Source organism: Cyprinus carpio, chromosome B5 (assembly GCF_018340385.1).
Source record: "Cyprinus carpio isolate SPL01 chromosome B5, ASM1834038v1, whole genome shotgun sequence".
NCBI lineage: Eukaryota > Metazoa > Chordata > Actinopteri > Cypriniformes > Cyprinidae > Cyprinus > Cyprinus carpio.
Window position 1 is genome coordinate 26472660 of NC_056601.1, and position 27030 is coordinate 26499689.

Genomic DNA, 27030 nt, shown 5'->3' on the forward strand with positions numbered 1-27030 from the left:
CACAGGGTTAAATGGCTGCTTAAGATTAATAGGAAAACACCTGACAGGATTATGTATACATTGTGGAGAAGTGGAAAGTGTAAAACATGTACTCTTGATATGTAGGAAATAGGCTACTCTGAAAAAAAGGAAAAAACTACAGAGGGCATCGAATAATGGATTGAGCTTAAAAAACGTATTGAGTCTGCCTGGCTCACAATTTATAATTAACCCTTGTGCTGCATTAGGGACATTTTTGGTCATTTGCAGTTTAATTTCTTTGACCATTTTGTCTGTTTTAATGCAAACGGTATGTAATTTGGCAAAATTTTACTTTTTGGATAAATGTAAATTTTTTTATCCCATTTTGCAAAATATGTATAACACACTGTGTAGATCAAAAAGTAACACTCAGCACCAATTATGACAAAAAATGGCCCATTGAAACCCATTAAAACGTCGTTTAAAGCCGGGGCCGTCATTAATACATGAATCATGAGTTATGTTGGAACATCCTTTCATTTTGAAGCAAAAGCATTATATTTGCATTATATCGTGTATTCCACCCGATGACGTCACTATATAGGTATTCCCTATGGGTGGAAATGCACGTTATTTTCCTGGTTTCCACTAGGGGCACTATTGACTGTGTTATGAAGCATTTTAATGGCTCAATGATTTAAAATTATGTTTTTGAGTATTTGTGGATGTCTGAGAGCAATGTGTGTAGGGCCTAAATATAATACATGGTGTTTAGGCGAGTGACAAATCACAATAACCTGAAGGTCATATTTTACCCTTTCTGTCTACTCTCTCTCTCTCTCTCCGTGTGTGTGTGTGTGTGTGTGTGTGTCAGTGGTGTAGGCTAATCTTTGACATATTCGAGACTGTGATAATCCAAAGCCAAGGTTTTCACTTTGCATTTAGTATATGGAAAATAATTACATTTTTGTGTTTTTTCCTCTTATACAAATTGATGGTATCGACACCAAAATATTTAAAGGGATAAAATCCTGAAATTAAATAAATATTTGGTAGTTATTATGAGGACTGATGCTGTTTAAAAGATTTAACTCAGTAAAAGTGGAAAATAATAATAATATATAATATTTTAGGCAATGTTTAATATGTGACCATTTTTGGTCATTAATGCACTCAATGGCGTAAAATATATAATGCACAAGGGTTAAGGCTGTTATGACTTTTCTGAAAGAAACTCAGCTTGTAAAAAGGATTTAATTCTCTCTCTCTCTCTCTCTCTCTCTCTCTCTCTCTCTATACACACACACACACACACACACACACACACTGAGTATCCCCCAATGAGTTCACACTTTAGTCCTGCAGATGGCGGTAATGTACTTTATTTGCAAACTGCCAAATAAAAAACACAGAAGAAGAAGCAGCAGCAATCTGGACAATGGAAAATACAAAGGTGGACATAGAGCTTCTAATAATAAAACGAAACAGTTGGAGTACAGATGTACAAAGATAGTATTACAATTTTTACATTTTAATTTACAAATAGAGATGTATAGCTATATCCCTAGACATCATGTGGGAGTAAATAAAAGAACATCTGACAGTTTATGTGTATATACAGTCGAATTATATGCTGTATTAATAGCATTAGAATGGACTGAACAATCCAGTTGGGACAACGTTGCAATATGTAGTGATTCTGTATCTGCCCTCATGATTATAAAGTCTGGTGTAACTAGACTTCAGGAACCATCAGGAATTACTTTATGAAATTTTATTTCATAAAATGTCAAGGGAAAAACATCACAATCATGTTGGTACCAGCGCATATGGGCATCCAGGGAAATAAGAAAGTAGACAGACTGGCAAAAGAAGCAACAAAAAAAGAACATGTTGACGTCAAAATTAAATTATCAAAACAGAAGGGGAGAGTTTAGGGTGGAAAAAGATAATGCAAAAATGGCATCAGCAGTGGGATAATGAAATCAAACGGAGACATCTGTATATGATACAAAACATGATAGGTATGCAAAGTAAGAAGGGGAATAAAAGGAAGGAACAAGTTATAGTAAATAGACTGAGGATTGGACATTGCAAGCTAAACAAAAATCTTAATGTTATAGGAAAACACCCGACAGGACTAGGCCTATTTGATGAATGTCAGGAGGAGGAAACAATTAAGCACATCTTTATATCATGTAAGAAATATATACAAGAAAGGCAAGAGTTAAAGAATCCGCTACGGATACAGGTATATTACAGTATAATGTTAGAAATGTAGTAACATATGGAAATAATGACCAAGGACGGAGATATTTGTTTAATTTTCTTAGGAGGACTGGACTGGAAGGACGAATTTAATTAAAGGGATACTCCACAGGAAAATATATATATATATATTTTTTTGTCATTAATCACTTAGCCCTATGTCGTTCCAAACCTGTAACTCAGGGATAGGCAACTCCGGTCCTGGAGGGCCACTATCCTGCAGAGTTTAGCTTCAGCTCTCATAAAAACTCACCTGCCTGTATCTATCTAGTAATCCCGAAAACACTAATTGCCTTGTTCAGGTGTGTTTAATTAGGGTTGGAGCTAAACTCTGCAGGACAGTGGCCCTGACAGCAGATGGCAGTAATGCAACACTATGGATGCCAACTGCCGTAAAACTCCAACGAAGTAGAAGAAGAAGACCACTTCATAGCTAAAGCAGTCTGTTTACGGTTGTTAAATTAGATTTGGCGGTTGTACAGTTTTCTTTTGTGACCACGCTGAAGAAGATATCTGGCATGCAGGGCGTTTGCAATAAAAACGCTTAATTTGTTCAGTATTTTAACATATTTGTTGCTCGTTGGCAGACTGACCTGTCTTTTCAGCATCATGGCATCTGGAGATAATTCTCTCATCAACATGTCCTATTGGGAGTGTGGTAAAAGGAGGATGCGATTCTTGTATATTACAAACAACAACTCGTTTAATGTTGCTAAACCAAGCACAAACGAGGTAGGTGTACCAGTAACAAAAAGTACCGTAATACAAAGTTGTTTTTGGATATGTATTCATAACCTGCTTAAAGAAAAACAGCCAAAACCAGCCAGTCAACTTATGCTGGTTTTGGCTGTTTTTCTTTAAGCAAGGTCCCAGCAAGGTTCAGTACACCGCTTTAAGAGGGTTTTTGACTAACGTTACTTTTTAGCAAGCCGGTCGAGCTGGGAGACCAGCTTTAACCTAACTTACGTCCGTCTCGAAACAGCTAGGAGGACTAACGTTAGCCAATAAGCTTAGACTATTTTTTCTTTTCCAAGAGTTCCATTCCACTGTAGGTTCTTGTTTTTTTCCAGCGAGTGTTTGCCTTATCTTGATTATTAATAATCAATAATAATTAATTGCATCTATTAATGTGTATTAATGTCTCTTTAAATAATGTGTAGCTTATTATTATTCACAATCAAGCTGTTTTCCTAATAATTTTATATAAAGTAATTTTTTGTAGTGTAGTTGTTCAACCTGACTATTCTTAAAAAATTAGGTTATTGAATTTATTAATGTATGAACATTTCTTTTTTTATGGTCTGATAATTCTTCAAATTAATTAAATTTCCGTAAAAAAAAAAAAAAAAAAATATATAATTTTTTTTTTTTTATTTTTTTTTCCATTTTAATATGTAGGATCAGATGATCCCTCTCTTTCTTGGAGCTGATCTGTTCGCAGACACAGATGTTCACAGTAAAAATCAGCCCAGATACCATGCGAAATATGCTAAACGAGGATTGGCAACCAAACTGGTTTTCCCATCAGGTATGTGGTTATTTTTTTTTGTCCTGGTCAATTTTCATTATGGGTTAATTAGAGGGTTAGATGTTAATATTTATCTTATTGATCTCTAGACTACAGATTCCAAGGACTGCGACTCCCCTATTCCAACAACAGTCTGTGGTTCTATAGTGTTCATGGAGTTTTTCGAGTGGCATTTGAACTGTATAGCAAACAAGATCAGCTCTCAGTTATGGAGTCATTTCAGGTAATTTGAAGTTGTCATATTATGATTTTTATCATGTCCTTATATTTTTAAATTTCTAATGAATTGTTTTAAATAATTGTGTTCATAAGGATGTATGGAAATCTCGAATAAATGACAACAACTTGAACATGACCTATCATCTTGGTGCCCAGGATGTTCAACCCCAAAATGATCAAGATGCGCAAACAATTTTGGAAAATAATACATGTTCATCATACCAAGTCAATCGACAGTTTGGCGAAGTAGAAACAAACTTCTTTCCAATAGTCACAGATCAGTCAGATATTTCAGCAGCTTCAGACCATGACTACTGTTCCTCAGAGCAAACAAACTTAAGCCAGTCTACTTTACTTGCACAGAAACTTCGAAGCCTAGGGGAAAAAGTGAAGTTATTTACAAGTATTGAAGCAGAACATTTGAAGACTGCCACAAAGGTCCTGGACTATGTTGAATACTGTATTACTGGGATGATTGACGAGGAAAAACTGATGGACACTGTGATGGCCCTGTTTCAAACTCATTTTCAGAGCTACTCCATCTACTCAAGCAGTCTGCTGAAGGCTGTGGCAGGTTGGCTTGGCCAGCAGTTCAATGCAGCCAACAGCACCATTAGCCACCGGGTTGAAGGTTTTAAGGCCCAACACATTGAGCACATTACAAACTTGCCGCCTCCAGAGGAGCTGGCAACTGAACTTTTCCCAGAGGCAATGCGAAATCTTCTTACACACTGGATGGGTCTGAGTGATGAGGCAGAAAACTGGAAAAGACACAGCGAATACCCCATTTTATTACTTATTCTAGAATTTGCTAATCACAATCTTATCACAGGAGTAGCTCATGTCTTGTATTCCAGTCTAATATGCAAATAAGTATACTTCGATGTAGGTTATACATTACATATCATTTGGTCGCAGTTTTGTTGGTTTATAGCCTTAAAACACAATTGATTCCAAATAAATAAAAAAAAGTCAAATGTTTATGTCCTTTCCACAGCTAGCTGTTGACAGATGTAGTATTTTGTCCTAAAAGGAAGAAAAAGACAGCAAAAAGTATTAAATGAAATCTGAATTTAATGTTTCTGAAAATATTCAGGCTGAAAGTTTGAATCCAAACACAAGAGGGCAGCAGAGCTTCACGTACTGTTCTCATCACTGAAAAATAAAGCACACCTGAACATCAAGCATTTCAAAATTAAATTTTGTTTGTAATTCACTTGTATAACATAATACAATAATAATAAAATAAATCAAATAGAATACATATTCACCTGGATCCAGTCACCAATGGCTTACGTAGACAATTCAGTAATCAAATTGCTATGTATCTTTTTAAATGTAATGTGCGTCTTTACGTGTCTCTTTAAAGAAATGTTATGCTATTTTTTTAAAAGAGACAAATAATATTGTCTTATTTTAATTGGGCAGCAACATATTCAGCTATGTCTGGTAACTGACAAATATATATTTTTATATCATTAGCATATATAAAAAATATTATTAATCATTAATTAAATCAAACTCATAAGGTTCTACAAATGAATTTCTATGCCTTTTTTGGGGTAATGATATTCAACCATATACACTTATACCTGTTACCTGAAGTATATAAGTTTCTTATCATGTGGATAACATTACAGTATTAGTCTTTTTCTGTCATTTACTGATATAAACGTCTAATCATTTAGGCATTGCTGTAACTCTTCTAGCATTCAGCTCATATTTCATTTTCCTTGATCAAACTGTTGTGGTGTTATGGCTTTCAGTTGTCGCATCCTCTATGCGTCCTCAGAACACCCACTTGTCTATGAGTCAAGTTTTGTTAAATCTGAACATACACTAGTCAACATTTGAAGTTGTCCCAAAACCAAAATGTGTTTCTTTAACAATTCATGCATAACATGTAAGTCTGTTATTAGTCAATGTTGTCATTAATGAAATGTCATCCTTCATGGCTTTTGACGGTCTACAGATATGATTGTTTTTCTTTGGGTACTCATAATTGGGAACTGGTCATAATGTTTAATATGCCATCATTTACCAATTTACCTGGTCATAACACCAAATCAAGACCGATACTTGACCCTGCATGCCTGCTGAAATCGTTTCATGCCTGCAAAATGACCTTCAGGATGTAACAGGGGTGCGAGTGTCCACGCAGATTGTGAGACGACTTCATGAAGTTGGCTTGAGAGTCAGAAGCCCAGCACACAAACTGGCACATCTGCAGTGGGCCACAGAACACCGCAGGTGGACACTAAATGAGTATATGCTTATTTTCTCAAGTAGTTTAATTAGAAGTAGCTCATCCTAGGCCTAACATTTATTAAGAACCACAGAATCTGAAGTAATATTGCAGTAATGTACAGTAAGCTAGTACAAGGACTAGGCAAATGGAACGTTTAGATTTCAATTGTTTTAATTTTTCCACTTCAGTTTCTTTTGGTATATTAAGGATAAGGAATCAAAAATGCATGATCTTCATGAATGATGAAATGTATTTTGCATGTTAAATATTTTTTATTGTTCTGTGAAATAGTGATGTTTTTTTTCCCAACTCAAACCACCGACGGTCTATCATGTTAATTTCTGTCCTTGATATTTATGTAGTAACTATTTCATAAAATCCATGAAGCATTCACAATATATCATAGCCCCTGGTACCCATTGGTCAATGATATCAGGAATCGCTAGCTTCAGTCAGTGTTAATACAAACACAGTGAAATATACAGTCACATTCCCCTCCCAAAATCCAAACAAAAGCTTTACAATATTAAACACAATCTTCAGAGACCAAGCAACTACATATGTTTAAGCAATCAACTGTATTTACATGTGAATTTCCAAAATGAATAAAATGACAGACCTGATGAATCATACATGCAGGCTAATGCAGCAGTATTCTCTACTAGCAGATACAAACCAGCTTTACAGTGGCAACGTCAGCCAGAATTTACAGAAATGAGAAGCACAAATACAGAATGTTCAGACAGCATCCATGCCCCTTGAAGAAAACGAAGAGGAGAAACCTAGGCCCATTCCCCTCTGTGTGTGTGTCTGTGAACGGGCCATCTCATACTGGACGTCCAGATTGCGGAACATCTCTTCCTGCTGCTGCAAGGTTTTAAGACCTTCTTCATTACCAGCTACTGATGAACTACCTTCTTCTTCACCCTACAGTGAACACAACAGGGTTATCCTTAACTTAAAACATTTTTGTTAGTTGAAATAAAGCTAAAATAAAACAAAAAAATAGATGAAAAACAAACTAAAAGTGAATTTGAAATGTTGCCTTGGTAACTAACTGAAATACGTAAGGGATAATCAACGGCTTGCCGTGCATTAAAGGATTTTAAATGCACGACGTGGAAACAGGCAGAGGTTTGTTGCTTGCCTCTGCAAAGTGCATTTAAAATCCTTTAATGCATGGCAAGCCACTGATTATCCCACTTATTCCATGGTCATTTGCCAAATTATAGACAAGTTAAAACTAGTATTGCTCTTTGCAGTGCAATATTTGACAGAATGGTTAAAAATTAGTTATTTTGGTTAGTGACGGCACATTAGCTCTAGCATTCTGCCCACTTCAAATCACACACAGAGATGAAATAATGTGGTAAAATCATGTTTATTATAATGAATTATAGCATTGATTTCAATTAATTATCGATCAAGAGAGAGAAATGACAGTTGTGTGTGCGTATGCATGCTGCGTCTCTCTCTACAAATGATTAATTACTTCAAAAACAGTGATTTTACCACCTCGTTGCTTAGGAATATAATGTAGCGACCTAGTATCTAGGCTATTTTATTAATAAAAATTGCAGGGAAGCATTGACCTCAAGTTTACGTGTGTGCGATCTCCGACTTTCTCTCTCTGTGTGTGTGTCGGTTTGTGTGTAATGCATCAATTAAAGCAGCGCATTAATATAGAATGATGATTAAACTGACTTAGAACTACCTGTGCTTTAAACAGTTTTACTGCATACCTACCAGCCAATCAGAATCCAGTATTCAGACTGACCATTGAATAAGTTTAAAAAATAAAACTGAAATAAAGCTAAATATTAAAACTAATAAACATGACAAAGTTACTAAAAATTAACAGCCAATTCAAAATATTAGTAAAGTCTGACAGTATAAAAATATTTAAGTAACTCAACAAGCAAACAACATTTATATATTAATATTAAAAATGTCTCCAGTTCACACATTAAGAACATTCTGAATAAAAACTCAAAGAAATGAAAAGACAATATTTAATACAGGATAACACTTACTTTGATGCCCATCAGTTTGCGAAATTTCACATTTTGGTCTTTATTACCAAAATTCAGCTTCTCCCAAAGCTCAGCTGTTTGTGACTTGTCCTACAACATAAACATATATTAAAACTGAACATCTCAAGACATAAGATTTTAAGGATGTCAAAATTAGTGTTACTAGTATCAGAGGCAGTAAGTACTTTGCAAAAGTGAATCATTTATCAATGGCAAAAATGAGCAATAAAGATTTTTTTTCTGTGTCTTAGAGTCACTATGCTTTTTTGTACTTTTCTGGTATCTTTTGAACTGTTCAAAAGTTATTACAAAAAAAAACAAACAACAACTGACAAATTCAAACTGGCATAAAAAAAAAAATGTCAAGACTGAACAAACAAATGGAAATTTGAACTGCTGGTAGCGCTACAGGTTTTGGGTTAGAAAATCCAAATTTGCTGTGGTTGAAAGGATAGTTCTCCCAAAAATGAAAATTTGATGTTTATCTGCTTACCCCCAGGCCATCCAAGATGTAGGTGACTTTGTTTCTTCAGTAGGACAAAAACGGAGGTTTACTCAAACCGTTGCAGTCTGTCAGCCATATAATGTAAGTGGATGGGAATCACGGCTTTGAGAGTCAAAAAAATTACACAAATAAAACCAAATTAAACCCTGCGGCTCGTGATGATACATTGATGTGTAAAGACACAAAACGATTGGACTGTGCAAGAAACTGAACAGTATATAGTTTTTTTACCTCTGATTTTCACTGCAATGTCTGAACTGTCCTGAGCACGTTCTTCTGCCATTGACACTCCTAATTGAAATTGCAGATAGAGCGTCAATGGTCCATTTAAGAGATAGCTGGCGGTAATGCTGCCATTCTGCGATCCACCGTAAAGCAAGAAGAAAAAGAAAATGCCTCACTCCCGGCTCAAGGACAGTTCGGACATTGCAGTGAAAATCAGAGGTAAAAAAAACCCCATATAAATACGGTTCAGTTTCTTGCACAGACGATCGTGATGGTCTTTACACATCATCACGAGCTGCAGGGTTTAATTTAGTTTTGTTTGTGTATCTTTTTTGGACTCTCAAAGCCGTGATTCCCGTCCACTTACATTATATGGCTGACAGACTGCAACGGTTTGAGTTAAAAATCTCAGTTTGTGTTCTACTGAAGAAACAAAGTCACCTACATCTTGGATGCCCTGGGGGTAAGCAGATAAACATCAAATTTTCATTTTTGGGAGAACTATCCCTTTAACGTTCAAACTATCCTCTGTCTATCACATTTAATTACTTTCCCATAAATTGTTCTATGGGCTACCATAGACTCAGAAGTGGAGGAATATATACAGGACATAGAAAAATTATTGGTATATTAACAATCAATGCAAACAATATAAGTGGTATCATGCCAACTGTCAACAACCCTATATTAAAAATCTATACAACCGTGACTTTCTTGGCCTCACCCCTTCTTTTTTCCCCTGCCACAACTTTTTCCTTTTCTTTTCCTGCTCTGCAAACTTCATTGGGTTCACCGCTGAGGGATTGTAGTAGCTTGGCACAGCAATGCCAGTCTCTGCCAGTGTTTTGGCCTGAAGCGCTGCCATCTGAGCAGCCATTGCGATCTGAGGAGTGACCTGTGTGCCAGAGGCCAGCAGTGCTGCAACGTTCAGGCCTGAACTGGGTGCTGCAGTGGTCGCATCGCACAACAGTGGAACTGCTGCTGCTGTTAGGAAACAACCAACAACATATCAAATGGATGTCAGCTGCAGTCAGGGCTCCAGACTACGACCAAATGGTTGCATTTTGTGACCAACTGAGAAAGTTAGTACCAAAAGAGCCACCAGTGGGAAGAATGAGTCTGGAGCCCTGTGCAGTGGGTCAGATATGAAGCAACTGCACCAATAGGCAGATGATTTGCAGCAGTTACTTGCCTGCTGCCCTCTCTTGTTGTTGCCGTTTTTCCAACAACTCTTTTTCCTTCTGTTCTTGAAGCTTCTTTGCTCTCTCCAACCTAAGAATGTGAGGAAAATATATTTAGTGAACATAAAAACAAGGAAGTTTAAACCTTACAAATCTAGTCTGATACTTTAGGTGGTTTTCACCAGGGCTGAAAGATTTTGTAAAATAATCTAATTGCATTTTTTTTTTAACCAATATTGCGATTTAATATGCGATTATTTTTTAAAGCTCTTTATGTTCTGTATTATTCAACAAAGACAAGCTAAAAATCATTGTATAGTATGACCAAAAGAAAAATGTACTTTTCTGTAGGCCAGGCCTACGTTACGATGAAATTAGGTGATACATGAATTGATATGACTGACCCTTTTATTAAACAACTACAATCACAGTAGAATATTGACTGAATTGTTGAACTTCCAACCTTGTAAGCTTGTAATAATTATGACAACATAAAGCACTGACAAATAAGCCTTGAACATTAATATTAAAAATTGCACAAACTAGTAAGATACAAAGTAGATTGCAGAAATATAAAAACAAATCTGTTGCTTTACCACACTACTTTAGGTAATTCAAAGTCACTGTAATATGTAAACCTGTGGACTGCACTTTTTAAACACTGTCTGTTAACTTTAGACCAGTAGTTCTCAAACTTTTTTGGTCGCGCCAAATAATTTGACTAAACATTATGAATTTTTTTTTTTTTAATTTAAAAAACCTACAGGGAAAAAACACCTGCATCACTTGAAACACTGAAAAATAGCAGAGAGAATAACTTATTATTATTATTATTCTCTCTGTTATTTATTTATTGTGGGTTTCATGTGGTCCGCTAAAGTATAGGACACACACAGGCTTTCCTCCTCACCAACGACATTAAACACCGTGTCTACACCGGATGCAAGCATTGGCAAAATACAGTAAAACCAATCAGTGATGCTGTCTACACTGGATGCAGCACGGCGCGACAAAACCCAACATTAAACTGATGCCTTGTTCTATTTATGACGTACTGACACAAAGTTAAATGATTTACACCGGTCGCTTTGTCACATCCAGTGTACAGTAGAGTGGTTGTGGCGTGATGCGACAACTGTAGCATCTGGTATAGACACAGTGAGTGAAGCAGAGAGCAAGATACAGTATGCCTCGTCCTATTTTCTGCATTTAGCTTCTGAATGACCAGCCTTGGTCTGTGTGACATCATCTATGTCTTTTCTCTTCCCTTACACAAACCGATCCATCTCCCATTCTAAAATTACGTCCTTTGGCTGTTTACGGTTTTATTTATTTTCTTTTTCTGCTGATATGGCCCGTGCACCCCAAACTTTGAGAACCACTGCTTTGGACCCTCTTTTGCCTTCAGAAATGCCTTAATTCTTCGTGGCATAGATTCAACAAGGTGTTGGAAACATTCCTCAGAGGTTTTGGTCCATATTGACATGATAGCATCACACAGTTGCTGTAGATTTGTCGGCTGCACATCTCTTTTTGGACCATTCTCTGTAAACCCTAGAGATGGTTGTGCATAAAAATTCCAATAGATCAACAATACTCAGACCAGCCCATCTGGCATCAACAACCATTCCACATTCAAAGTCACTTAAATCCCCTTTCTTCCCCATTCTGATGCTCGGTTTGAACTTCAAGTCGTCTTCACCACATCTAGATGCCTAAAAGCATTGGGTTGCTGCCATGTGATTGGCTGATTAGCAATTTGTGTTACCAAGCAATTGAATAGCTGTAACTAATAAAGTGCCCGGTGAGCACATAAATATATATACATAATATATACACATATGTATACACATAATATATACACATATGTATACACACATATATGTGTATATATTATGTGGGGTGTCTACCGGTATTCCAGGGGGTAAAATGCATGTTTTATGGAGGGTTTACCCAAACTGCGGACTTGGCAACACTGTAGCGTGCCAACCTGATGCATTCTCTGAAGACTGCACTTAGATGAGTTCGACGTGAAGCAGCGCTGATTAGACCAATCGGTGCATGTCATTAATGTACTGTGATAGCTATAAGAGAGCGGACGTCTCCTTATGCTTTCTCTCCCTGTACTTTGATGTCATACACCGATCAATCTTCAAGTCCAATCGAACACACCTTTTTACTCTTGCGCGTCACGTGACCGAGTGTAATAGCAGCCTCTGAGAATTTTTTTTTTTTTTTATCATATTGCAATATTATCGCAAATGCAATTGCAATCGTTCACCCCCAGTTTTCACAATGGGTAGTTTTGAAGCAGTCTAAAAGAGCTTGATTAGGGCTGCAGGATACCTCAAAATAACACTGAAACTAGGGATGTGCAATATTTATTGTCTGAGATAGGGGTGGGCGATATGGAAGGAAAAAAAAATTCACAATTTGTTTTTTTATATCAATTTTATCACGATTCTGTCACGTTGGTTTTACTATTTTGCAAGTTTTCTGAGCATTACAACCAAACTTATTTCCCTATTATAAAGACAAAGCCTTTCAAGGTAACAAAACGTGTAAATCCAAACAGTTGCTGGTCCACAGTGACTTAATATTAATTTCCTACTATCAAAATCAATTTGGACCAGCAACTGTTTTGTTACCCACATTCTTCAAAATATCTTTTGTGCTCAACACAAGAAAGAAAATTGTACAGGTTTGGGACAACATGTGAGTCAGCAAATAATGTAGGGCTGGACCAGAATATTCAATCATTCGAATATTCGTTTGGTGGGTTGGCATTCAAGATTCAGATATTCTTTTTTTTTTTTTAAACCCCTGGCATCCACCGCGAAGCGGTTTTCAATCGCTTAAATATGAATCACCCATGAGGGGACGTCATGAACATCATGGTTCATTTCATCTGGAAGAGAAGACAAACATGCCGAAAACCTCAGCTGTGTGGGAGCACTTTTAATTGAGTGAGGACAAGAAAGGCAGTGTGCCAAAAATGCGATTTGAAACTGGCCTACCACAACAGCACATCAAGTATGAAAAAATCACCCAAGTTCTATAAGTAGTATGCCTATAGTATATTGCAGGTGTAAAAAAAAAAAAAAAAAGAACGAGCTGAGTTTATCTGCCATGTTAATCAGTAATTTTACACATGATAAAAACGTGCAGTTAATTTGCTTAAAATATACTTGCGAATACAGCAGCCATAAAAAATGTAAAGTAGCCCAGCCTAATAATAATTTGTCAATATTAAAAGTATTGTTCTTAACAGACCTGTGTGTTTTGTATCACTAGTGCAGTGTCCATTTTCAGAGCATATAAGCCCTGCCCACATGAGGCACGCTGCTTTCGGCTCGCACTGTTTTGTAGTTCATTAAAAGTTTATTAATTCGGAACATGTCGCGTGTCCATATTGAACCAAAACAAGACACTGCACTCCCTTGGGTCTGCAGCAACACACCTGACACTCGTGAAGTCGATTGGATGAACAGTTCTCGATATAACAAATGCAAACAGACAGACAGACACACAGAGATTCCTGCCTTTATTACACCGTGTCTACACCGGACACGACAGTAGTCGTGCCTATAGTATATAGGCAGTGAAAAATATTTTCAAGCATATTATGTCAGAGTGCTGGAGTTTGTTTATCTTTCTTTTTGGCATTATCGCCTGTGTAGACATTTCATGATGGTAAGTTTAATTTCCTTAATTATAACAATTGCAGCGTTGTTTTTAAACTTGTAGTCAAGCTATAACATATTTGATATTTATCATGCAGGCCTATGAATAAAAACCATGCAGGGATTAAAAATGAATTGAGCAAAAACGTTAGGTTTTTTTTTTCTTTTCTGGTAGCCTAGTACCAGATGTTCTCAAATGTTAGTATGGAGCCCTGAATAAGGATAAATTACAGGTGCTGGTGATATAATTAGTATATCATCAAAAAGTTGATTTGTTTCACCAATTCCATTCAAAAAGTGAAACTTGTATATTATATTCATTCATTACACACAGACTGATACATTTCAAATGTTTATTTCTTTTCATTTTGATTATTATAACTGACAACTAAGGAAAATCCCAAATTCAGTATCTCAGAAAATTTAAATATTGTGAAAAGGTTCAATACTGCAGACACCTGGTGCCACACTCTAATCAGCTAATTAACTCAAAACACCTGCAAAGGCCTTTAAATGGTCTCTCAGTCTAGTTCTGTAGGCTACACAGTCATGGTGAAGACTGCTGACTTGACAGTTGTCCAAAAGACGACCACTGACACCTTGCACAAGGAGGGCAAGACACAAAAGGTCATTGCAAAAGAGGCTGGGTGTTTACAGAGCTCTGTGTCCAAGCACATTAATAGAGAGGTGAAGGGAAGGAAAAGTGGGGTAGAAAAAAGTATACAAGCAATAGGGATAACCGCACCCTGGAGAGGATTGTGAAACAAAACCCATTCAAAAATGTGGGGGAGATTCACAAAGAGTGGACTGTAGCTGGAGTCAGTGCTTCAAGAACCACTACGCACAGATGTATGCAAGACATGGGGTTCAGCTGTTGCATTCCTTGTGTCAAGCCACTCTTGAACAACAGACAGCGTCAGAAGCGTCTCGCCTGGGCTAAAGACAAAAAGGACTGGACTGCTGCTGAGTGGTCCAAAATTATGTTCTCTGATGAAAGTAAATTTTGCATTTTCTTTGGAAATCAGGGTCCCAGAGTCTGGAGGAAGAGAGGAGAGGCACACAATCCATGTTGCTTGAGGTCCAGTGTAAAGTTTCCAAAGTCAGTGATGGTTTGGGGTGCCATGTCATCTGCTGGTGTTGGTCCACTGTGTTTTCTGAGGTCCAAGGTCAATGCAGCCATATACCAGGAAGTTTTAGAGCACTTCATGCTTCCTGCTGCTGACCAACTTTGAGATGCAAATTTCCTGCACACAGTGCCAAAGGTACCAGTACCTGGTTTAAGTACCATGGTATCCCTGTTCTTAATTGGCCAGCAAACTCACCTGACCTTAACCCCATAGAAAAATCTATGGGGTATTGTGAAGAGGAAGATGCGATATGCCAGAACCAAGAATGCAGAAGAGCTGAAGGCCACTATCAGAGCAACCTGGACTCTCATAACAACTGAGCAGTGCCACAGACTGATAAACTCCATGCCACGCCGCATTGCTGCAGTAATTCAAGCAAAAGGAGCCCCAACTAAGAATTGAGTGCTGTACATGCTCATACTTTTCATGTTCATACTTTTCAGTTGGCCAAGATTTCTAAAAATCCTTTCTTTGTATTGGTCTTAAGTAATATTCAAATTTTCTGAGATACTGAATTTGGGATTTTCCTTGGTTGTCAGTTATAATCATCAAAATTTAAAGAAATAAACATTTGAAATATATCAGTCTGTGTGTAATGAATGAATTTAATATAAAAGTTTCACTTTTTGAATGGAATTAGTGAAATCAACTTTTTGATGATATTCTAATTATATGACCAGCACCTGTATATTGGAAGGCATCTCCAAAATAATAGCATACACAGATGCACAATGCTATTACAGTAGTCAGCGCCAAACAACAGGCAAATAAAATATAAACTGAGGCTACAAAAGTGATTCAGTCAAGATCAGTCAGGTATTTTCATTTTTGTTCTTTGATTAACATTATAATGACTGTCAATGCACGGATCCAATACACCCTTGTTTTCTTTCTCAGCTGAAATGTAATTTTATAACAAGTAATTTAATTCCTGACCTTGCGTATCTGATTTGATTTCCGAAATTGGAATAGCTTTTCGATTCCCAAACCTCCTACTAAATTATTTCATTCTTGCATGCAAAAAGGCCTGTATGGTGACTATGGTGCTATGTAAAATATTTTTAGCAACTTACAAGGTTTATCATTTGTCCTTTTTTTTTCTTCCAATAATGTCAATAATCGTCTGTTACCTGACTGTTGACATCGACATCGCAATACTTATGAGACATCATCGATATATGATAATATCGTCATATCGCCCAGCCCTACTTATTTGTGAATCTTAAGTATATTCATAATCTGCTTTACGTTTACCTGGCACTGGAAGTCCTTTCACAAACTTGTAACTTACATGCTTAAAGCAGAATCACCCATCATTCATTTATATTTCTACATGGCTCCCTGCAATACAACTCTGATTCTTCAATCACGCCATCTAGTGGTCTGTTGTTGATACAACCACAACTTCTATTATACGAATTTCTGTGACTGTTTCTATTGTTTTTTTTTTCAGCAGGGTAAAGATACCCATAAGTTACTGTGCTACACACTACTGACAATATTAAGCTGAAGCTTGACTTTGTGAAATTAAAATAGCAAATCAAATAGCAATCACAATATCTGTAAAAAAAAAAATTAAAAATTAAAACCCCAATTAGATATTTTCCCCAAATCGCACAGCCCTAGTATCCACGGTATAGCAAACTCCATATCATGGAACAATGTAATAATGAAGTCATGTTCATACTGGTATAGCGCCCGCCCCTAGAGTATATATGTAAACCTTGTGTGTTTTGACAGCGTTAGCGCAAAAGATAACTTAGTTCTGTAATCAGGCGCTGTTTAACAGGCTTTTTAGTGCATGCGCTTCAGGTGTACGCATCGCTCAGAAAAAGCGCCTGTCTGACCAGCACGTGAACGTAACATTTAACTGACAAGGCTTTAAAGCACATGTAAATAATGTACTTTTGTGATTGTGAATAAGTGCAGTGTCCTGTGAGAGTAACTTTACTGCTGAGTTAACATTAGATGTGAATGTATGTGGCGTTGTACAGTATAGGGGTGCTACGATCAGGATTTTTGAGGCCGATCACCGATCACAAAAAGCAGTATCTGCCGATCCGAGCATCGATACCGATCTTTTTAAAGCCTTCTTTTTATCATGTAGAATTATTTATAGTGACGATCCAATCAAGATGTTTAGACATTTATTCAGGGCCTGAATTCCTCTCGTAGGTGATTCTTGTGAGAGGATTTTTTTATTTATTTCTTTTTTTCATTTGAGGGGTGGAGGGGGCCATATTTTCAAAAATATATATTTATCTCACCTAAATGTTTGATCATACACTGTATTCTTGTTTTTACAATTGTGTAATTGTTGCACAATAGCTTACACAGCGCAAGCCTGATTTTGTGAGCTGTATGTGAGGTTCACACGTACTCTGTCTGCAGTGCGTATGTAGTCCATCTGTGGTACAGAAGCAGCACGGACTGTGCTTTCACACAGGAGTCTGCTACTGATCCATGGCTGTTTACCACAAAAACAACATTTATCCATTACTTTGATTTTAAATCCAAACATTGTTACTTAAGATGCTTTTTCAACATTGTGATTCTTTTTTTTTTTTCACACAGTACAGTAATACAATCTTTCATCAATTATTCAATGCTTTTTACTTTTGCATTTACTTTTAAGATTTATATATTAAAATTGCTAAAGCATAACATTTAAACTACTTTTCTAATATTATCACAAACATTCTAAATTAAAACTTACCATTGACAGAAACAGTCTGCTCTACTGCCTTTTCTTTTGCATTTAAATCTTTATTACAAGCAATCCTATGGTTCATAAAAAACTTTAAGGACTTTAAAAGTATTGCCTTGTTTATCTAAAAGTGTTCTTTACCTTTAAACCTAGCCAAAAAACCATAGCCTATGTGTTGGCTGTGAAACACAGTAGACTTTAATTATATGCATTTATGGTGTACTACAATTTTGTGTCAATGCATGTTCATATTTACTGCAAACAATGCGTTGTTAGTTTAATTCAGCACGTGCAGTGCAGCAAAGAATAGACTCGGTGCAGAAATTATCTCTGCGCTGCAAGTGTGCATGAGCGCACGGTCTTCAGGAAAGCTTGTGAGTGCCGAATGGTTTAAATACTGGCAAGAATTAAAAAGAAAAAAATGCAGTTTATAAAAAATTTATAAACTGACTCGATAGTGCAAGTGAAAATTTCTGTGTCGACTGTGAAGCATGCAGCTGGCTTATAGTGCAGACGCGAAGTGATTTTTAATCCATTTGCATTTTGAGAGAGAAAGAGTGTGCGGTGATTCATTCACGCTGTTTGTGAAATTATGTCTCACAGAAACTTTTTCAAATTACTTTATCAGTTATTTAATGAAGAAAATAATGTAAATAAAAAATGACTGTACCTCATCTAAAGCATTCTAATTATTTCACCCATGCCGGACAGAGACTGAGACGGTGCCGCTGCATGTCATGCCAAACCTTTCACGGCAGGCGCGTCAGCAGCTTGAGATTGGTTTTATGAGATCGGCCTTTTAAGAGACCGCTGTTTAATCATCCCAAAGCGATTATCGGCCGATTGTGATCAGTAGCCAATCAATCGGAGCACCCCTAGTACAGTATATTGATATGGAGGCATCAGAACTGCAACTGATAGAATGTGCACTGTAGCACGATAATACCATATTCCTTCAAAAGCAGATTGTGGAGACATTTTTATCGTCCACGATCAAAAATGGTCATATCGCACACCCCCATATACTGTGTACAATATCCATTTTTTTTTTTTTTTTTTTGTATGTCACTCTACCTTCTGGCCAATGCCTCCTGAGCATCCATGGCTGTGTTTCTGCCCCTGAAGGTCACAGGGCTAGCTGACCGACTGCGACTTTTTTTCCGTGCTTTCTCGGACCTCTTCTTCTTCTCCCTAGATAAAATTGGATAATCTCATAGTTTTAGTACAAAATTGCAGTTTCATTGAGTTTCATGCAAAATCATGAACGCACAATCTTCGTCCGACCTGCTCTTGCTACCCACGGGCTCCTAGTGCGATGTCTGTGCTTGCTTCTGGAGTTTGATCGAGACCTGGCCCGTCTCTTCTTGTCACGACTCCTTGATCTCCTTTCACCGCTTCGTGAGCGAGATCTTCTTTTGTCCCAGTTTCGATTATGATGTCGTCTTCAGTAAAATATCAATTAACATCTAAGCACACTAAACCCTTAAAACATTCACTTGTTGCATAAATTTAGCCAATGTAAAATTAAATCAAAACGATTTGTCAAATGAAAATACCTTTCCCTTGAACGTGATCTTGATAGGCTTCTTGGTCTGGAGGATTTCTTATCTTTTCGGCGATGTCGCTCCTCCATGTCTTCAGACAGCCTGTCACGGCCTTTATCTGACATCTCCAGCTGCTCCTCTGATCCGCTCTGACATTTCAGAGCTTTCTCAGAGTCCTTCTTCCGTGCCTGTTTTAAGAAGAATTGGTCTCTTTCAGGAAAATAGTGCAATAAAGAGAGTTAGTAAGTTTAAGAACAAACTTGCCAAAATATTTCTGACAAGAAAAAATAAACAGTTTTTAAATGACAAAATTCCTATGTCAACTTCCACCACCATCCGAGTGCAGCATATACAATTACATTTAACACAAATGAGTGCACTTAACCAGCACATTTACACCCAGTTCAGTACCCAAAAATAAAAAAAAAGCATGGGTGATCTTTATTGCGAGAAATGTACACAGATTTCGCATTAACATTTTCTTTTCTCGTATGCATTGTTTTTCTCCTACATAAACACAAGTCAAACATGAAATCAAAATGAACCCCATTACGCTACTTGACTTCTTGGTTCAAATGTTTATCTCATCAGTCTTTCTCCAAAATGTAATTAACTGACAAATCTAGATTTTGCTTTGTCATGATGGATTTGTAAAGATACTCTTGAGTGAATTTGACCTAGCCATCATCTTGGTTTCCAGTAGGTAGAGGCTCAAAATATAAAATATTCTAAATTACCATACATCTACAAAATTTCTGACTGCAAACTTCGCTTCAGGTCTGGCCCATTTAAGAACAGAACACCCAAATCAAATTATTAAATTATTAAACTCCTTCTTTTTGTGTCTCTGTGTTGAAAAATTATGAAATACCCCCACAATTTCACAAAACTCACATTACGAAAGTAAACTGGATTTGGTTTCAGGTTGACTTTAAAGGGCATTTTACATGATACAAAAAGAAGCTTTCCATCTTGCCAACTCCCATGTGTACAGGCAACATTTCTATACATACAATAAGCTATTTTAAACTGCTCGCTTTGTGCCTACTGAATGAAAAACTGCTTTCTCGGACCTCTTCTTCTTCTCCCTAGATAAAATTGGATAATCTCATAGTTTTAGTACAAAATTGCAGTTTCATTGAGTTTCATGCAAAATCATGAACGCACAATCTTCGTCCGACCTGCTCTTGCTACGGCTCCTAGTGCGATGTCTGTGCTTGCTTCTGGAGTTTGATCGAGACCTGGCCCGTCTCTTCTTGTCACGACTCCTTGATCTCCTTTCACCGCTTCGTGAGCGAGATCTTCTTTTGTCCCAGTTTCGATTATGATGTCGTCTTCAGTAAAATATCAATTAACATCTAAGCACACTAAACCTTAAAACATTCACTTGTTGCATAAATTTAGCCAATGTAAAATTAAATCAAAACGATTTGTCAAATGAAAATACCTTTCCCTTGAACGTGATCTTGATAGGCTTCTTGGTCTGGAGGATTTCTTATCTTTTCGGCGATGTCGCTCCTCCATGTCTTCAGACAGCCTGTCACGGCCTTTTATCTTGACATCTCCAGCTGCTCCTCTGATCCGCTCTGACATTTCAGAGCTTTCTCAGAGTCCTTCTTCCGTGCCTGTTTTAAGAAGAATTGGTCTCTTTCAGGAAAATAGTGCAATAAAGAGAGTTAGTAAGTTTAAGAACAAACTTGCCAAAATAATTCTGACAAGAAAAACAGTTTTTAAATGACAAAATTCCTATGTCAACTTCCACCACCATCCGAGTGCAGCATGTACAGTTACATTTAACACAAATGAGCACATTTACACCCAGTTCAGTACCCAAAAAATAAAAAAAAAAGCATGGGTGATCTTTATTGCGAGAAATGTACACAGATTTCGCATTAACATTTTCTTTTCTCGTATGCATTGTTTTTCTCCTACATAAACACAAGTCAACATGAAATCAAAATGAACCCCATTTACTTACACATTCGTGGTCTTACGCTACTTGACTTCTTGGTTCAAATGTTTATCTCATCAGTCTTTCTTCAAAATGTAATTAACTGACAAATCTAGATTTTGCTTTGTCATGATGGATTTGTAAAGATACTCTTGAGTGAATTTGACCTAGCCATCATCTTGGTTTCCAGTAGGTAGAGGCTCAAAATATAAAATATTCTAAATTACCATACATCTACAAATTTCTGACTGCAAACTCGCATTCAGGTCTGGCCCCATTTAAGAACAGAACACCCAAATCAAATTACTAAGTCAATTCAAGATGAATAAAATTAATTGTTATTATTATTATTATTATAACAACAACTCACATTACGAAAGTAAACTGGATTTGGTTTCAGGTTGACTTTAAAGGGCATTTTACATGATACAAGAAAGCTTTCCATCTTGCCAACTCCCATGTGTACAGGCACATTTCTATACATACAATAAGCTATTTAAACTGCTCGCTTGTGCTACTGAATGAAAACATCCTATGTCTTAGGTGATTACTATTTATATATTGCATTCCATGAGGCATGCAAGTAAGAGCTAAATTACATTTTTTTTTTTTAGATTAGGGAATACAATATTTATTTCTTCATAAAGTGTGTGGATTTTCTTTTGAGAAATGCAAAAGTAATGCTGCTATACAAAGGCAAAACACAATAACACCACCAACCAAAAATGAGAAAAATGGCTTTAGAGCAGGGGTCGGCAACCTATGGCACACAGAGGGATAATAGCTGGCACAGAGCAATAGGGAAAACTGCATACCGACATACATTTTGAGGTAATAACTTCTCAGTCACACAGCCTGTTAAGAGATATAAATACTATTAAAGTCTGCGAATTAACTTGCGCTAGTCTACGGATGTGTGCGTGACTGCTGCACATACTAGGCGCTTCAGATCAAACCCTTAGCGGTCTAACAGCGCTCGTCAATGTCAAAATGACTGAGATGACCAATCAATCAAAGTAGGCGGGGTTTACTGTTCACAGAAGCAGAACGCGAAGCATCAGTTTAACATTAAGGAGAGCGAGGTAAGATGAAGCTGCAAATCATTTAATATAAGTCTTTTAACGATACGTTTTATGATAGAAATGTTAAATGACCAACAGCTATATCCAGTGATGCAAACTACTCGATTTTTTTTTCTCAAAAAAAAAATATATATATATTTTAGAGACTTTTGGGGGGGGGGGGGGGGGGGGGGTGGTGTAAATTGTCTGTGTCTCTCTCTGCAAATAATGAAGCTGAGTTAAGTTACTTAAACAGCGATTTTAACCCCCTCTTTGCTGAGAAATATAATGTAGCGATTCAGTATCGATTAATAAAAGTCGCATGGAAGCACTGACAAGTTTATGAGCTTCTGAATGTTTCTTTTTGCACAGCGGGATCTCAGATCTCTGTGTGCAAGTGGTGTCTGTGTGTGTGTGTGCGCGTGCATCAGTTAAAGCAGCGCATTAATGTAGAATGGTGATTAAACTGAACTGTTTTAATGCATTGGCCAAAAGTAAAAAAAAAAAAAAAACCCAGAAACTATTTGCATGAAAATCAAATAGGCCTATTGTTTTTTTTAAGCGTATAATTTAAAAATGTTTATGTACAGAATGCATTGCCGACCCCTGCTTTAGAGTTTTGCTTTTCGAGTGGAAGTTAATGCAGCTTTCATGATCAATAAAAAAACACCAGTGTTTAGGCTTTGTAGGGCAGAATAGGTATAAAAAATAAATAAATTAAATAATATAATATGAATAAAATGTGGTCGTACACAACAAAGTGGCATGATTCATGTGAATGAGCCCATTCTATCACCTGTCCTGCTCTCCCACAAAAAAACGAACCGAAAACTAACCGTCACTGTGTACAGCGTAAAATGCCCTTAAAGGGATAGTTCACCCAAAAATCTAAATTATGTCATTAATGACTCACCCTCATGTCGTTCCAAACCCGTGAGACCTCCGTTCATCTTCGGAACACAGTATAAGATATTTTAGATTTAGTCCGAGAGCTTTCTGTCCCCCCATTGAGAATGTATGTACGGTAGTATACTGTCCATGTCCAGAAAGGTAATAAAAACATCTTCAAAGTAGTCCATGTGACATCAGAGGGTCCGTTAGAATATTTGAAGCATCGAAAATACATTTTGGTCCAAAAATATCAAAAACTACGACTTTATTCAGCATTGACTTCTCTCCCGGGTCTGTTATGAGCGCGTTCACAGCACATCCGGTTCGCGAACGAAACACTCGATGTAACCGGATCTTCTTGAACCAGTTCACCAAATCGATGAATCGTTTGAAACGGTTCGCGTCAACAATCTACGCATTAATCCACAAATGACTTAAGCTGTTAACTTTTTTAACATGGGCTGACACCCCTCTGAGTTCAAAATAAATCAATATCCCGAGGCGTTTAATTCATTTACTCAAACAGTACATGACTGAACTGATGACGAGCCAGATAATCGAAACGAAACATTGACTCGTTCTTCGAGTCAAGAACCGGTTGCATCGGTTTTCGGATCACCGGTAATGATGGGAAGTTCTGTTCTTCTCCGCAAACCGGTTCTTTCGGAACAGTTTTATTCATAAAACCGATTGCCGAAAACGGTTCACCAGTTCTTTTGCGCTCGACGAAGAACTTCATTGGCGATGATTGCCCTTGATTCAGCCTCGTTTACCCGCGCTCATACACATTAGCACAGAATCAGTTCAGAATTCACCAAAAGAACCAGTTCAGTTTCAGACGTCGATGTGTGTCAGTCTCTGCTTCAAACCAGCCTGCGCAGTATCATCAGCTCCTCGGTTCTCGAATCGGACGCGTCCGACAGAAACGGTTCTTGACTCGAGAACGAGTCAATGTTTGTTATCTGGCTCGATTCAGTCAGTGTACTGTTTGAGTAAATGAATTACTCCGGGATATTGGTTTATTTGAACTCAGAGGGAGTGTCAGCCATGTTAAAAAAAGTTAACAGCTTAAGTCATTTGTGGATTAATGCTTATTGTTGACACGAAAACCGTTTTCAAACGATTCAGTTCGATTTGGTGAACTGGTTCAAGAAGATCCGGTTACATCGAGTGATTCGTTCGCGAACCGGATGTGCTGTGAACGCGCTCATGACAGACCCGGGAGAGAAGTCAATGCTGAATAAAGTCGTAGTTTTTGATATTTTTTGGACCAAAATGTATTTTTCAATGCTTAAAAAAATTCTAACGGACCCTCTGATGTCACATGGACTACTTTGAAGATGTTTTTATTACCTTTCTGGACGTGGACAGTATACCGTACATACATTCTCAATGGAGGGACAGAAAGCTCTCGGACTAAATCTAAAATATCTTATACTGCGTTCCGAAGATGAACGGAGGTCTCACGGGTTTGGAACGACATGAGGGTGAGTCATTAATGACATAATTTAGATTTTTGGGTGAACTATCCCTTTAAGACCTTCAATCCAGTTATGACCAAATTAATATATATGAAAAATAATCTCAGTGCGCGCAACTTAACTGTTTTAAAACGTATTTCAAAACTGTGCAAATCTGCATGCATTCACACTGGGGATGGCCACTTTTTAATTGCAATTCTTCTGGTGTCTACAAAAAAGGCAGTAACTGGGGTTGTGAGACAAAAAGATATTGTTTAATAGGCAAATAAGTTTAAATGACTGATAGTTACCTGTCCAGGTAGTAGGCATATAATTTTGCTATCTGTCAGCAGCGTCTTCTGTTCAGAGTGTCTCTTCGTGCATTAGCACGCTGAGTATAATTTATTATAGAAATGTTATCATATGATCTAAAATACAGGACGTTAAAAAAGCTCCCAAACAGACAATTCTCTCCATCTGTAATCCACATTAATAAAATTTAAGATTACATGCACTTGTGATTACATCTCAGTGCTTTTCTTCTCAGTCTGGCATTTCAATCCTTCTGTCTAAGCTGCATACTTACCCTGGACTAAAACTAGAAATGCCAGCTGTAAAACTACTGATGAAGTGACCAGTTTAATTTAGGTCTACGTGATATTAATGGACTAAAATTAGTTACCTCTTTGCTTCTGCTGTGGCTTCGTCTGTGCCTCTTGTCTCCTGAAAGACAAGATGATACAAATGACTTATTGTCGGAAGGACACTGAAGGATACTAAAGGATTAATTTTACAAGCATTTGCCAAAGCATTTTATTTTTAAAAGTTACAAATATTCAAGAGAATACTGTGATTGGGTCCAAAAAACAACAACAACAAAAAAACCTTGACAGCAACATATTCACCATAACTGAGCAAACACCTCCCTACATTTTCTTTAGAAAATAGGCTATACACATTTAGTTTATTAATAAAATCTAGACAGAAGTTTTAACAAATGTAAAGTTTTTTATCTTAGTATTTAAAAAATATAACTAAGAAAACATTGTTACACATGTAGGATGTCCATAAAGTGGGGGGTAGGGGGATCTTGATTTCAGCAGTTTCATTGATTTACTCGTCCTGTAGCTCCTCCTGCTCCTGTAGCTCAAGTGGTAGAGCATTGCATTAACAAGCTCAAGGTTGGGGGTTCGATTCCCCGGGAACACAAGATAGGTAAAAATTGATAGCCTGAATGCACTGTAAGTCGCTTTGGATAAAAGCATCTGCTAAATGCATAAATTTAAATTTAAATTTATGGATTGTATGCAGACTTTCTGCAGGTTTGATAGGGGTAAATTTAAGATTTTTAAAAGTCAAGTAAAGAACATTTAGGGGGGAATAAATGGAAGGAAACACAAAATGTCTCCATTACTTTTTTTAAATGATTTTAGCAAAAAAAAAAAAAAAAAAACCTTACAGGCTTTAATAACTCCCCCAAACCACTACAATATGGTTGGGCTTTGTTTTTTTCTGATCACACGACACAAAAGTGATGTTCTTCTTCAGTTCTTTGTTTTGTTTTGAGTACAAATGTCTGAAGATCCTTAAATTAAACTATATAAAAAAAGAAATAAGACACTGTAAGAGGTCTAATTTTCTGTGGAACTGATCGGATCGAAGCAAGTTCATAATTAAAACAAGAACAAATACCCGCCAATCCATGCAGCGACTCAAAAATTTAGTTTTTACTAGATTTGTATAAAAAATAGATCATACAAAAACAATTTAACTAAATATCATTGTAGGGTATGGAGTGTAGATTATGTGAACATGTAAAAGCATTTTAGTGAAAAAAAATTCAGCGTCTAAATACACTTTAAGTATTGTTATAAATAGGTAATGTAGCCCCTTTAAAATCTTGCCAATAAACTAACGGTCAAGGTTAAAGGCCTAATTTTACTATTTTTTTTTTTTTTTTTTTTCGCCGTGCTTTTTAAATGAGAATGAATGTGAGATGTCATTATTAATGTACCTGGTCTTCCTGACTTGCGCTTTCGGTCCACTGATCGTGATCTGGACCGCGAGCAGTGCTTCGAGCTCCGCTGACGATCTTCATCTGTGTGCGATTTTCCGGACAGGGACTCGTGGTATTTGATGTCATTTGCCTGATTGGAGACAAATCACAAATTCAAAATAATTTAAAAAGAAAAGCATGCAAAAGTATCAAACCACTAATTGATTATGAATATTTATATTAATTAGTACAATTTGAGTGTTGTCCTGAGTAACGTTACTAAGAACCGTAAACTGTATCACGTAAACCACGAATTACGTAGGCCAGCGAATTGCCGCATGTTTATGTGCATACTAAAATACAACAAATTCTCACAAAATCAAATCATTTGTCATCTCAGATACACTCTAAATTTTTAACATAACAGTTTGGTATTTCAGTT

The 27030-nt window shown here is 36.9% G+C and overlaps 2 protein-coding genes across 6 annotated transcripts; one reads left to right on the plus strand and one right to left on the minus strand.

Moving 5' to 3' along the window:
• The first annotated feature begins 2588 nt into the window (after positions 1-2588).
• Positions 2589-5949, plus strand: si:ch211-110p13.9 (uncharacterized protein LOC562347 homolog). The gene is made up of 4 exons (XM_019092158.2): positions 2589-2961; positions 3628-3757; positions 3847-3980; positions 4070-5949. Exons 1-4 carry the CDS (start codon positions 2839-2841, stop codon positions 4847-4849), a joined length of 1167 nt encoding a protein of 388 aa, XP_018947703.1. The 5' UTR covers positions 2589-2838; the 3' UTR covers positions 4850-5949.
• Positions 5950-6476: 527 nt separating this feature from the next.
• LOC109076459 (arginine/serine-rich coiled-coil protein 2-like) lies at positions 6477-26708 on the minus strand. 5 transcript variants are annotated; one of them, XM_042725088.1, is made up of 11 exons: positions 26607-26708; positions 25275-25315; positions 24904-24983; positions 20677-20854; positions 20411-20563; positions 18760-18876; positions 17359-17445; positions 10180-10259; positions 9712-9971; positions 8258-8347; positions 6477-7151 (listed from the first exon to the last, which is right to left on the minus strand). In XM_042725088.1, the coding sequence occupies exons 4-11, from the start codon at positions 20820-20822 to the stop codon at positions 6963-6965; spliced, it is 1122 nt and encodes a 373-aa protein (XP_042581022.1). In that variant the 5' UTR covers positions 20823-20854; positions 24904-24983; positions 25275-25315; positions 26607-26708; the 3' UTR covers positions 6477-6962. The 5 variants fall into 5 exon arrangements, with proteins under 5 accessions (XP_042581022.1, XP_042581021.1, XP_042581020.1 ...); XM_042725087.1 differs by having other exon boundaries at positions 20677-20876; XM_042725086.1 differs by lacking the exon at positions 24904-24983 and having other exon boundaries at positions 26607-26704.
• Between the last annotated feature and the right edge of the window lie 322 nt (positions 26709-27030).